This window comes from Sciurus vulgaris (assembly GCF_902686455.1).
Source record: "Sciurus vulgaris genome assembly, chromosome: 7".
Taxonomy (NCBI): Eukaryota; Metazoa; Chordata; class Mammalia; order Rodentia; family Sciuridae; genus Sciurus; species Sciurus vulgaris.
The window spans coordinates 32,699,916-32,714,197 of record NC_136467.1 but is presented as its reverse complement, the minus strand read 5'-3'; the positions used below and the strand labels follow the sequence as shown (position 1 = coordinate 32,714,197).

Genomic DNA, 14,282 nt, shown 5'->3' with positions numbered 1-14,282 from the left:
CATTGTTTTATTTTATTACTGTTAAATCTCTTACTATACCTAATGTACAAATTGAACTTTATCATAGGTATGTATGTGTAAGAAGAACAGAGTGTGTATAGGGGTTGGTACCATCCATGGTTTCAGACATTCAGTGGTGGACTTGGAACATATGACCCATGGAGAAGGGGGGACCACTGTATACAAAATATACTTATTAACTGTAGTCTTCATGATGTACAATTGGTCTCTTGAACTTATTGGATTTAAGGATTTTAATAAGAGGATTTGAAACAAGTCAGAAATCCCCGTGAAGAGCAGCACTCCTTAAGATTAAGGGAGTAAAAACTCTGAGGAAAGAATGAGACAGTCAAATCCTCCCACCCCTGGAAAAGAGCAAATGAACTCCCAAGACCTTAACTCATGGCTTATTAGCTACTAAAAGTATGGTATGCAATCAAACATAAAGTGAAAGGAGGTCTAGTAGAGGAAGGAGAATAGGAGAGGGGAGGTAGGGTGGGAGGAAAAAGGGGGAGCGGATAGGGGAACTGTGAACGGAAATCAATTTCCATACATGCATGAGATTGTCAAGATGAATCCACTGCTATGTACAACTATAAGGCTCTAAAAAAAAAAAAAAAAAAAAAAAAAAAAAAAGAAAGAATGACATGTGTCTTTCCTTGTCTTCTCAGTCACTCTCAACCACCAATTAGTCTCAGAAACCAGGTGCATCATTAAAGTCAGGGGCACCCTCTTGCCTCAATTCTCACAAAGGATAAAACTCCTGAGGAGTCACTCAAACAGCAAATTCCCAGACTCTTAACTTGTTACTCAAGTGATGTGTTTTCTCCTCAACACATACCTTAACAACTATAGCAACTCATCCTTATCACAAGGCAAAGATGTAATTACAAAGATGTAATTTCTGGCCTCAGGCTAACCACACCTCTCTTAAGGTTAAAGTGCTTGCCCAGGACCCACAAAGAAAACACCTCAGAACATGTGCCCCAAATCGATTAAAATTCCTAGACTCTAGCCCGCCCCTGCAAATGGTCCTTTCATATGAATGAAACTGGCTCTCTCCTTTGTCCAGAGAGCCTGACTCACACTCTCTGGCTCAATGCTGTCTCCCTTCTGCTCAAGCAAGAAGTCCCCAAAAAAGAAGCTCCTTCCCATCACAGCTGTATCTTTATCTGACTCTTCTGAGGGTGGGGGGAGCACAAGAACCCACCAAGTTGTACAGACTGTCATATCCACGACTCTGTTTTAGATAAGTTCTTTAGACTCTACAGGGAGGAAACTGTGAGCAGGTCTAAAGAATTGGAACGGGATGCTTAGCACCCAAAGCTAAAGTCACATTGTCCACAGGTCTAGAATAAGTGGGTAGAACTTGTAGAATACCAAATTCTGTCAATATCAGAAGAAAATGAGTTTAATTTGCAAACTTTGTGCAAAAACTCTCCTAAATAACAATTTTTTAAAATACTCCTACATGGGAACACCTAAATCTGCATTTACAAATTTTAATACTATCAACCCTAGGGACATTTTTTTAGTGTTTTTTTTTTCTCCCATTCAATTTAAATAAAGGAGCCTTCTTGATAAAGAGAAAATCTGTCAAACTCTTGTCGGGGGGTCATAAAAATATAGCTATCAGGAATTTAAGTTCAGTTAAAGGGAAAGTTTAATTGAGAAATAATAGAAAAAGAAAATGGAAAAGTATGAAGTAACTAGGTTGGTGAATAGACAAGGCTGAAAAATATAGCAAATGGGGAGGGGTAGGGAAGGTGATGAGGAGAGCAAGCCAGACCTCCAGGAGCAACAGATGTTGAGACCAGCCTAGCACCTAATCACAGAAGTCCTAACTAATACCTAGTTCTGCCATGGATTGGGGTCTTAGCAAAGTCTTTTTCATTATCTGGTATGATGAGGAGTTATCAAAATTTTTTTCTCCGGATGCATGAGAATCTAATTGGTGTCAATTTCTTAATTATTAGTCAAGTAGCCAACAAGCAAACCTGAGCGCAGCCCAGGATGCTCAACTACAGAACCAAGAGTGTCATTCACTTTGAAAGACAAACACCACTCTGTAGCTCAGTATAGCAATGTGACTCTCGCTCTGTTCTCTGCTGCTGAGTATAACAAAAATAGCCATGACTCTCTGGGCATAGTGACACATGCCTGTAATCCCAATGACTTGGGAGGTTGAGGCAGGAGGATCACCAGTTCAAGGCCAGCGCGGGCAACTTAGTGAGACCTGTCTCAAAAAAAAAAAAAAAAAAAAAAAAAAAAAAACTAGGGGTGCAGCTCAGTAGTAAAGCATCCCTGAGTTCCCCTGCAGTACCTAAATAAATAAATAACCCTGACCTCATAAATTTCATCTGGACAAAAGAAACTACAGATAAACTGTAAGTACCTGATAAGGACACCTTATTTTGTGCCTCCCTGAGCATGCTAACTTGTAATCCTCATGTCCCTCATGGACACCTGGAAGCAATACCATGCACTTATCACAAGGCAGGGAGATTCCTATGGGGCACAGAGCTTTGAAACCAGCATGAGTAATGAAACCATTACTGCCTGATGTGGACTGTGCTATGCCACACAGACAGCTTCAAAACCTGCTGGAAATGAAGAAATGGCCTTGCCCTCCTCTCTTACAGCCTCCTAGAAATGATGGGGCAGCAAGTGACCAACAATAACTTTTTTTTCTTTTTTTGGTATAGGCAATTTAACTCAGGGACACTCAGCCACTAAGCCACATTTCCAGCCCCATTTTGTATTTAACAGATTCAGGGTCTCACTGAGTTGCTTAGCACCTCGCTTTTGCTGAGGCTGGCTTTGAAACATCCATCCTCCTGCCTCAGCCTCCTGAGGCATTACAGGCGTTTGCCACCATACCCAGCTCCACAGTAACTTCTCGATGTTCTTGATGTGAATATTTAGTTCGGACCAAGAAAACTTGTGGTAGGCATTGCATATGGTGATGGGTTATGAACAGCAATTAAATATTTGCTTGCACTAAAGGTTGGGGAAGGAATTGGTTATATGCAGTAATTCTTATAAACTAATTGCCTACAACATTTATGTAAAGAGAATCAGTTCTTTTAGGGTGCCCTAAAGAGTTATTAGCAATTACATGAAACAAAAATGAATATCTGATAAACTGGTATCCTACAAAGATATAAAATTAATTCAAGATTATTAAAATGAGTAATAGGATGTGGACTTACCATAACTAGGTAAAATATATATGTTGAGTGGTATCATCAGCAGAATTATGCATCCCAGAAAAATGAAAGGCACCTCATAGCCAAAGGATTGATACAAAAAGCCACCTAAAGGAGGACCTATTACTAGTCCCAGTCCAGTAAATACCTCGAGACCTCCCTAAAAATGGGGAAAAAATGAGTTAATATATATCATTTGAAAAATTAACAAGTTACTATTTGAAAAAACAACTCTGTACTTCACAATTTATACATACATACAAATTCAATTGAGTCTAAATATTTAGAACATAAAAAATTGATTATGGAAATTTTAAAAATTTCTTTTCTTTTTTCTTTTTCTTTTCTTTTCTTTTTGAGAGAGAAACTCACTGTGTGTCCCAGACTGGCTGCAAACTCGTTTTATTGAGAAAAAGTGGTTCCACGGACAAATTAAGTTGTAGAGCATTTGATAACGTATCTTTACTACAGGATTTCTCAAAGCCTTAAAACACTAATGTGAACTGGACATCTCTAAGTTCGAGGACAGCACACAGCACACTTCAAACTTGTTACCCACCAAATTTTGTTTTACAGGGCAGGTTGACAAACTAGTGTTCTTATGAATCCTTTCTGAAAAATATATTTCTAGGAAATGTAAATGGTATGACTGTCACCATGGCCACTATAGCAGATCAAATGGCTATAAAATCTAAAATGAACCTATACAGCTAGGAATATAGGTGCTTAAGTAAAAAATCATTCATGCAAAAAAGAGTTTGACAGTAAAAATTTTCATATGACAGTATTAAATGAGTAAATGAGGAATCCTTGGTACTAAGCTGATTAGAGTCTGAACTCTAGAAAACAATTATATGAAGGTAGCATTTGGTCCAATATGTAGACCATGGGTCTCCTGCAGGGATGTGTGGGCACAGAGACGGAGCCATGGGAAAATCTTGTGGGTTCAGAAAGGCAGCTTCCCAGAGCCAGGACAGGAATCTGGTATGCTTCTAATACCATGTCTGTACTCTTCTAGATGATACACAAGAATGGATGTCAATACAAGGCCACCAGGTTCTGGATTTGTGTCAAATAAGAGGGCATTCCTTGGACAGCCCAGAAGCATGTAAGGACTTCAAGATATGCCTAAAACCTCTTTCATCTAGCAAAAGTAGAGGAAAGACTCTAGTATGAATTAAGTGTTTTGCCACTAGGAAAATCACTCCTACAGCAGGGAGTGCCCCAGGCATCTCTCCCACCATCTTGGTCACAGGGAGACAGTAAGACATGACTCAGGCGATTTTAACAAAAGTGGCAAAGAGAATGGTTAGTCTGAGCCACATTTACCTGTCAAAAGACCCATTCAAGGAATTCTAAGACCAGGAAGGGCACTTAAGTACCACTAACAGTACACTCTTTTGATACCCTTACTGCCAAGAGTAAAAATCAGAGTAAATTTTAACAAAAACATAAGAGTGGAGAAAAGAAGGTCTAGAAGGATGGATGCCAGCTTTAACATGAAAGGCCCAAAAATATTTTGGGCCACACTCAAAGGAAAGTAAGAAAAATGTATAAACTACATACCATAACTGTAGCCACATTATTTGGAAAAGCTTTTGCGAGGATCGAAGATGATGCAGTTATTGCTGCACCAAAGCTTAACGCATCTATTATTCTCACTAGAAAACACATAGCAATAAATATGGGTCCATCTGGAACTTGGTCTAAGAGGCTAAAAAGGAATAGGACAATTATAATTTTAATTTTACTGTAAAAAGTAGCATATTATCCATAATTATTAGAATAAACCTCTTTAGAACAGGAGTTGTTCATAAAGTTGTTTTGTTATACTTTCAGTAGAACACCTCCCACCTGATTTTTGTTTTTTGTTTTTTGGGTTTTTTTTGTTGTTGTTGTTGTTATGGTTTGAGTCAAGATGACAGTTTTGTTGCCCTTTACTGCCGACACAATTGTTCTCTTGAATGATAGTACCAAATAGGCCTTTTTGGAATACAGTTGTCCCTAGGTATCCATGGGAGATGGATTCTAGGATCCCTGGCCCTGAAGGATAATCAAATCCCTTATATAAAATTGTATGGGGCTGGGGAGATAGCTCAGTTGGTAGAGTGCTTGCCTTGTAAGCTTAAGGCCCTGGGTTCAATCCCCAGCACCGCCCCCCCAAAAAAAAATTGTACAGTATTTGCATATAACCTGTACACATTCTCCTATATATGTTAAGCCATCCCTAGATTATTTATAATACCTAATATAATGTAAACACCATGTAAATAGTTATTATGCTTTACTATTTGGGGAATAATGACAAGAAATCTGCACATATTTAATACAGACTTTTTTTCTCAAGTGTTTGCCCTCTGCAGTTGGCTGAATTCACAGCTGCTGAACCTGCAGATATGGAGGGTGGACCGTGTATAGAAGCATGCTGACAAGACCTACATCACAGAAAAGACTTCTTATTAGCAGGTTTCTCTCATGATGGGACTTACACCTTCAAAAAAGAAAGAATCTAGAAAATAGAAGACCCCCACCAAAAATAGAAAAAGAAAAAAGAAAAATCGACTTCATTTAATGTAATGGTTTTCTGAGTTTATCTCTTCATGTTATTATCATTCCATTATGTTTCCCAAGTATGTATACAGCTCTTTCCTAGATTTTGCCACTATGTTGCTCCTTTAAGGATTCTAAGCTTGAGAATTTTACAGTTGTTTTGCCTCTGGCACTCATTTTCCCATTTCCCTAAAACAGTAAGGGGAAGAAACATTCTACTTTATGCTCTAAAGTGAGTATGTTACCAGGTCTGGCTACGCAGAATATTCTTTCCCCTGGGCTACAATGGCCACCATGCGGGATGGGCCATGAACAAAGATGGCGACAGTGGGACTCCTGTCTGTGACTCTAACAGAAGCTATTAGAAACAGGGCACTTTTTACTGGACTGTTCATCTTGCAACTGAAAAAGGAGACTTTATCCAAGAAGAGAAAGCAAAGCCCGAAAGCTAAGAAAGACTTCTGATGACATGGTTTTGTTGTAGTGAGGATGGAACACAGGAGCACTCTATCACTGAACTACATCCCCCGTCATTCCATTCTATTTTCTGAGACAGGGTCTGCTTAAGTTGTCCATGCTGGCTTCAAACTTGCGATCCTCCTGCCTCAGGCTTCCAATCAGCTGGAATCACAAGTTCACCACTGTACCCAACTTGAACAGATTCTTTTGGGTAAGAGAAATTTCACTTTTTTTGCTTAAGCCAGAACATATTTGTGACTCAAAAAGTAAGTTAAGTTTCTGTCGTTCATAGTCACAGGGGTCCTACATTCAGTAGCCAGTTTAATGATGATTTCTTGGATCCCTGTTCTCTGCTCGCCCAACACCTCCCACCTTTAGTTGCATGCTGTCATTCAATAGATAGTAAGAGTACTGATCAGTTCAGTAAGCCATTAACATTTTAAACTGAAGAGAGATTATGAACTGTGTTCAAACTTTCACCAAACATAAGAGAAAGCGACTTACCCAAAAAGAATTGTAACTCCTCCTGAGACGAACATTCCTGCTATAAACATAAATTTCGCTCCAATATGGACAAGCTATAATAAATGTCAAACAAGAGTGATACATGGATTACTTCTACAAGTTCATATTAATATAAACAAATCCACTGTATCAGAAAATTTAAAATTGGGGAAGGCATGTATAGTTAATAAGATATTAAAATAACTCTTTAAAAGAATGGATGGTAATATGCAGATATGGAAGGAGTTAAAACCAATCAGCCCTGAGGATGGAACTGTCACAGGTAGTAGAATTTTAAAAAACTATAATGGTGCTTATTTCTATATCCATAGTAATTCTAGACTAGTAAATTAGAACATTTCATTTGTCTTTTTTTTTTTTTTTTTTTTTTGTACCAGGGATAGAACCTAGGGACCCTTAAACACTGAGCCACATCCCCAGTCCTTTTTTTATATTTTATTTAGAGATAGGATATCCCTAATTTACCTAGTATCTCACTAAGTTGCTGAGGCTGGCTTTGAACTGATGATCCTCCTGCCTCAGCCTCTCAAGTCACTAGTATTACAGGCATGCACCACCACACCTGGCTCATTTGACAATTTTTAAAAATTAAAATGTGTGTATGAACTTTAATACTTACATATTTTCCAAATACCAAGGATGCCAGCAAGTCAAATAAAGCATAACATCCAAAGATCATACCAATCATGGTATTGCTAGCTCCCTTCTTTTCAGCCTTTGAACAAACAGAAATGGGAACAAAGTTTAAAAGACAAAATATCATCAGTATAGGAAAATAAGAATACGCAATCAGAACATCATCTTCTCGTGACTTTTATCTAAAGAGTAATTTCAAAAATTATTATTTTTAAAAGGGAAGTTTTAGATAATAAAAACTAGTCTCTGACATGAAAATAATTCACTTCACCATGTCTATAAAGAATTGTTCCCTTTAGTTAGCAAAAGTCAGAACTAAAGAACATAAACAACTCAAAATACCTTGGATGAGGAAATTTGGGCTCTACTTCATAGTCATAGGACTGCTGAAAAAGCTGATTTAGACACACTTCCTTTTTAGTAGCCTTTTTAGTTACAGGATTGTACTCCACCAAAAAAAAAAAAAAAAAAAAATCCAAAAACACTTGTCCATAAAAAAATCAAGGATAGGAAATTCCATTATTTGGGATGTGGGTCATACCAAAGTCCATTCAGTCTTGACCCTGCTTCTGCTGTTCTTACCAAGTGCCTGACAGATTGAGAAGACTGTTTTCCTTTCTGACATCCACAACACAGATGAAAAAAAAAAAAAAAAAAGTCCCCTGACACTCTACATTCTCCTGAAACATGTAGGGTAGTTTACCATCCATAAGTTAGAATTATTAATGTGTAAAACCTATTCCATCAAGAAGATCTGAAATTGGTTACAGATGATGCAGGACTTATCCTGAATCTACTCTTGAACTTGAAATGCTCTTATTGTAATGCATAACTAAATTCATACATAAAAATACAAAAAAGATTTTTTAAGTGTTTGAAACCCTGGAAATGTGGCAAATCATATCAAGCTCTGGCTCCAGCAATATAAGAAGTTAAAATACGATTTTAATGTTTTTAAGATAAGAGTGGCAACTCAGCATATTATGATGCTCAACGCCTGAATGACACACCTCTGTCCTCTCAATCAGCAGTCTCCGATCGAGCATCTTCCATGTGTTAGGCATCATGCCAGCAGCAAACACTTAATGTTCAGAAGAGCTCGATTTGGATTCATCCTTTCACAAGTGCTTCAAATAATTTTAATATAGAAAGCTAGCGTACACTTGCACACCCTTCAAAATCCATTGCCTACAACAGTCAACACTGCATCTCTTTACCTTTTTGAACTACAATTTTAAGATAAAAATCTCTCCATCCCTTCCCACATAAGATATCATTGTCATTTAATCCTGTCTTGTTCAAGGATGTTCTTTTCATGTCAGTATAAACATCTTTAAATAAGCCCTATATTTCTCATAGTGTCATACCACGAAACAGGATAGGTGAACTGACTGTTGTAAGCTAAACTTTAGAAAGGCCTACATCATTCTTTTAGGAAGACAGCCACAAATGTGGTTTGTGGCCATCTGGTGGCCAGTGAGGGTAGAGGATAGGCCCACAGCACTGAAGTAACTGTTTAGGTAGAATGTGAATCTAATATTCTATGGGCTTCATAATTGGCCATTCCCTTTCCATGTTCTACTAACCACATAAGATACTGTTGTGGAGGCAAGAAAGATCTCATTATTAAGATACTTTTAATGGTATCTTAGCAAAAGATCATCCTATACATAGATTGGAACTTGAAGTCTACATTTCTACTATACAAGGGTCAGTTCTGCAAAGGGAAAAATATTATCAAAGGAGTCATTAAGAACATTCATTGGTCAAACTCATTGCTTAATAGATCTGATAAGTATTTAATTTTAGAACCTAGCAGAAAACATAGAATAATGGTTATAGCAACTAGTATTTATTGGACCTTTACCATGAGCCAGAATCACCACTAAATGTTGTTTTACATGTATTTAACAAATAAATGAGTGACATATATTTAGCTGACCCCATTTATGGATGAGGACATGGACCTGCAAAGATTACACAGTTTTCAAACCACCATAGTTTTCATCATGTGTATGTTCCCACATCCACACTGGAAATGGAACAGTTACACAGGATGTCTGAGAGCCACATGCCACAACAGGAACACCACTTCTGGAACATGGATCCTGCTCTAAAAGAAGACGCAATGACAGCTTTTGAAAGCAATTTCTAATTCACATGTAATCATCTGACAAAGGACGAGGATAGCCAGAAAAATGATGACTAGAAGTAAGAATCTTATACCTGAACTAAAGAGAGTGACCTGTTTCTTTCTGCTCAGTTAGCTTTGACTAACAGGGTGACAGAAGATGCAGAAGGAAGGGTAAGATTTTACCAATGCATTTGTGAACACACTCTTTTAATAAGGAGTGAAAAGGAAGAGCCGATCTTCATAGCTACAGTTTTTAAAGCTAGAATGTTCTCTCTCCTGTGTCCTCTTTCCTTCAGACTTTTCGCCTATAGGCAAATAAGCTCAATAAAAAACTTAAAAACACATACTCACAATCTGGGTTTCCTTTGCTCCTGTTCCACTTAGAGAAAACTGACATTACTTGTGCTCACTCAGTAGTTTCAACTGGGCCAGGAAATTCCCTTCTAACTGGTTGATCCACTTACTCCAGTTTATCTCCATCTTAATTCAACAGGTTCTGTGATATTATGATACATATATTTCGGTTTTCATTCATGGTTCCTGGCTTATAACTCTGACCTATATTGTCTGATAGTAGGTCACAAAAGTCTCCTCATTCCAGAGAGTCCTGTCCCATCCCCTGGAGTAGGAATGCTGCACAGGAAGGCCAAAAAGAAACAGAATGTACAGGTTTTTTGGGTTTCTCCACCCAATCTATAAGCACTCAGGCCTATGCAATGAAGTCTCCATAAAAACCCAAGGGACAGGGTCTAGAGAACCTCTGGACAGCTGAACACATGGAGGTTCCTAAAGGGTGATGTGTCCACAGAGGACACGGAAGCTCCATGCCCCTTCTCCCGTGCCTCACCCAGGGCATCTCTTCACCTATATCCTTAATAATAATAAGAGTTTTCCTGAATTCTATGGCTATTCAAGTAAATTAATGGAATCCAAGGAGGAGGTTATGGAATCCCAAATTTATAGTCAGCTAACCAGAAGCAAAACAACCTAAGGTTAATGACTGGCATAAGAAGGCAGGTGGCAATATTGAGTACCTTGCTCTCAAACTATGGGATCTGATGCTACAACCAAATAGATAATGTCAGAACATTATCTGACATTAGAGGACAACTAGGTAGTGTTCGTGGCTGCAGAATTGCTCCCTGGCTGGAGGAGAGAAATCCCCACCCATTTTGAGGCCACAGAAGTGATCTGTGTTGTGAGTACTTAGTAAGAGAAACAGTTTGGGTTGGATTTTCCTTCAATATCCTCAGAGGCTCCCATCATTATTTTACAAAACCCAAGTCTGGTCAGACCACTGTGCTCAGATACCTTTGATGACTTCCCAGTGACGGGGCCCTTGGCATGCATCCACGCACCCTGGCCTTCTAGTTGCTGTGTGCCCCTCAGATCCTCTGCCTACTGTCAGCTGTCACTCCCCCCTAGGCTCGAGTCACACTGAGTTGTCTGCCCTCCCCTAGGAACACGCCATTCACTCTGTTCTTCTCCTGACTCTACTTACCTGGAATGCCCTTACCGCTGTGTTCACCTTAGACACCACCACCTCTTCAGACCCTTCTTAGATTTATCTCGTTAAGTCCCTTTTAATACCACACCTTCACTTCACCTGGCAGCTACTCTGCCCATGGCAGAATCAACCATCCTCTTTCTTGAGTTCCATAACATTCTGGGCATCCTCTTTTTAAAGCCTATTCAAATAGTGTGAAACCTTTCTTGTCATATGTCTTCACTCCCAATGAACAGATAAGATTAGAGGACCATTTTCTTGATTATTTTTTCTCTAACCTGTCACACTTAAAAGTAGGAACTTACTAAATTTTCAGTGAATAGGACTGAACTGGGAGAGTCACTTAACTGCTGAGACTGTTTCTTCATTTGTAGCATGATGAGATTCTTGCTATTCTACCCTCCTTCTGCGGTTGTGGTAGGCACCAAATGGGTAAGTGGGTGGGAACATGCAGTGAAAACCAGAGAGGGCTGTATGGGTACAGAGCCCCATTGTTCTTTCAGCAGAGAAGCCACTTTATTCTCTTCTATAGCATACAGAATGAAGGACTACATGTCATCGAGGCAGATAGAGGGCTGAGAAACTGCTAGGCTTTGGCAAAGAGAACAAAATAAAACACATGGACATACTGTTTCCACTTGCCCAAGTTGGGTTTCCTTCATCCCATATTGAACCCCTGACTCCAGGGATTATTTTGTGACATTTTTCTATAGATCCTAACACATAGAAAAGGCTATGATTAGAGAGAACTAGGCAATAATCAGAATTCTTTCTTCACACGGCTACAGTCTACAAGAAATTCAAATCAGAAAAGGGAATTCACTGGAACATAATATCCTAATTCTAAAATATTAGTAAATCAGAACACCAGTAAGTGGACACATCACTGTCTTATGTTCCTTTTTTAATAGAGACCTGTTGTACAACATTTAAATCTCAACTATTCAAAGCACCTCATTTTTTTTTTTTTTTTGTAGTTGCAAACCCAAATAAAGATTAATCATACTACATGGTAAACAAAGTAATGCTCAAAAGGTCATTTATATTTAAGTGAACTACCTTCCAAAAGAATGCTCTTTCTAGACTTGTTTCCTTTTTTATTTTTCCCCTGATATTAAACATTCTAAAAGAAATATTCAGTTGATTGAAATTCTATATATTACCTGTATTAGCAGATTTTTATATTTTACATGCTATAAAATAATTCAAAAGGCTTTTTTAAAAATTAGAGTTCATAAGAATACAAAATGGTCTTACCTCCTTGGGGAAAAAGGGCCCAAGGATAGAATAGGCCATCATGGAACCTAAGTTCATGGAAGCTGCAGATATCAGTACAAACAGTTGTTCTCTTGAAAGATGTCTGGGTGTCTCTCTTGAACTTTCTGAAGGGCCATCGCCTTGAATGCAAACACACTGCATTTATAGTCATGAAATTGGGACTATGGATGGAAATACAGAAGTGTCATTTCTGGGCAAACAATGTACTCTGAAGACACTTGTATTTAGTGACTTCAAGGGCTATTTTAAATACAACACATGTGACCAAATAGAGAACAATCCTGGAGGACATCACTACAATATTGAAAACATATCACTTTCATTCATACACTACCATCTGTTAGAATCTAAATGTATATATTACCAGGCGTCTGTTTTGCCTTCACTATAAAGTATTTCCCTGTCTTTAATAAATCCCTTGAAAAAGGATGAGCAGCAGGGGGATCTCCAAAGGGTATCACTCTATAAAGTATAATTAACATTCCTTATTTTCTCAAGTTACTAGCTTCAGAAGTTATATGGACACAATAATGTTTTAAGCATAGAATGTGAGCTGTTTATTAGGAATTCTAGGGCAGTATTGAAGTCAAGTGACATGTAAGCCAAAAACATTCAAATGGTGAATTAATAATACAATATACTTCTGAAAAGTCAAGTCCCACAAATCTGTTAACTCAATCCATTTTTTTAAACTACTTACTGGTCTATTGCATCACTTCATTTAACACTGGCTTCCAGGGCTAAATTGTCATTTAACTTAGACACCGTCAATTAACTACTCAATTTCAAACATCTCAGCAAATCCATTTACCCTTTTTAAATTAAATGATTCTCAGAGGAAAAAAGAAAAGAAAAATATATTCAATTTGCTCTATTTGTTCCCAGAGGTTGCCACTGTAGTCCAGAAGAAAACAAATCTGTGCAACATGGGGAAGTCTTGGGAATCTTTGTAAAAAATTTTGGAGTAGATGAAGAAGGGAAATGAGAGAAAGTTAAAAAGAAAGGGGAATAACAGTGAATACTAAAAGATAATGTTTAACATTTGTATAATGGTATACTTATTGAATGCATTCTTAAACACACAAAACTTCAAAGCAGAGCTATGGGAAAAAAGTCACTAGGTACAATATCATAGCCAGGCCTCAAACTTTACTCCTTACAGAAAAAGAAACGCTGGCCTGAACCCCATGTCAGGCCCCAGCCTTTCGAATCTCTCGGAAACAAACCACACTAAGGCCAATTGGATCGCGGCTAAAGAGACAGGCCCGAAGCCACCGCGGCGCTCCCGGCCCTGCTCTCCCGGTCACCTCTTGGCCCGCCAGGAGTCAGGGGCCCCGACGCGTCCATGCGCGGCGCGTGGACACCGCCGTTTCCCCCAGGTCCAAGCCGCTGCCCTCAGACTCAACCTCCCACAATCCGTCCGGCTGGTCGCCAAAGCTCAGCCCGGCCCTGGCATCTCCGATTCCCTGTTGGCAGCGACCTGCCCCGAGCTCAGCAAAACCTTCAAGGAGAGTTCGAGCCCAGGGGGCGGGGCGGGGGCGGGGCGGGGCGGGTCCTCTCCCTCTATTATCTTAATCCACAGCTTCTGCTGCTCTAATTTATGCTGTCCTTTTTCATTCGGCCGGAGGTGGTGCAGGGTGGGGGAAGGGAAGACGAGTGGATCGATATTTTATATAGTTGGACCTCTACCTTAAAAACCCAAAGTGAATTAGAAAATTAGACTTACCCTGAATCTTTTTAAAGAGTTCAGTTATTTATTTTTCATAGTGTGCAAATGAGATAGTGCATGGAATCATTGAAACCAGATACTAGTAAACCGGAAATGAATTAAACAATATGAAGCCCTTGGAGAAAAATATTTTTGCAAGAATGATAATGAATGAGGAAGCATGGCAGAGTGGCTAGGCATATGGTTTCAATCCAGGGAGATCTCAAGCCGTTTGTGACTTAGGACAACATGGTCAGCTTCTCCATTTGTGCAAGT

At 38.8% G+C, this 14,282-nt stretch overlaps 1 protein-coding gene across 2 annotated transcripts in view; it reads right to left on the bottom strand.

The window, feature by feature from the left end:
• The window catches only part of SLC18B1 (solute carrier family 18 member B1), a 29,086-nt gene extending 15,265 nt beyond the window's left edge, over nucleotides 1-13,821 (bottom strand). The window contains exons 1-6 of one of the 2 annotated variants that reach the window (XM_079148997.1): nucleotides 13,606-13,821; nucleotides 12,278-12,417; nucleotides 7,363-7,458; nucleotides 6,723-6,796; nucleotides 4,776-4,923; nucleotides 3,213-3,369 (exon numbers count right to left, since the gene is read on the bottom strand). In XM_079148997.1, the coding sequence (XP_079005123.1) occupies nucleotides 3,213-3,369; nucleotides 4,776-4,923; nucleotides 6,723-6,796; nucleotides 7,363-7,458; nucleotides 12,278-12,417; nucleotides 13,606-13,645 (655 nt within the window). In that variant the 5' untranslated portion in view covers nucleotides 13,646-13,821. Of the gene's footprint in view, nucleotides 1-3,212; nucleotides 3,370-4,775; nucleotides 4,924-6,722; nucleotides 6,797-7,362; nucleotides 7,459-9,864; nucleotides 10,147-12,277; nucleotides 12,418-13,605 lie in introns of those variants that run through there. The other variant, XM_079148998.1, reaches the window with a different exon arrangement.
• Nucleotides 13,822-14,282: the final 461 nt, after the last annotated feature.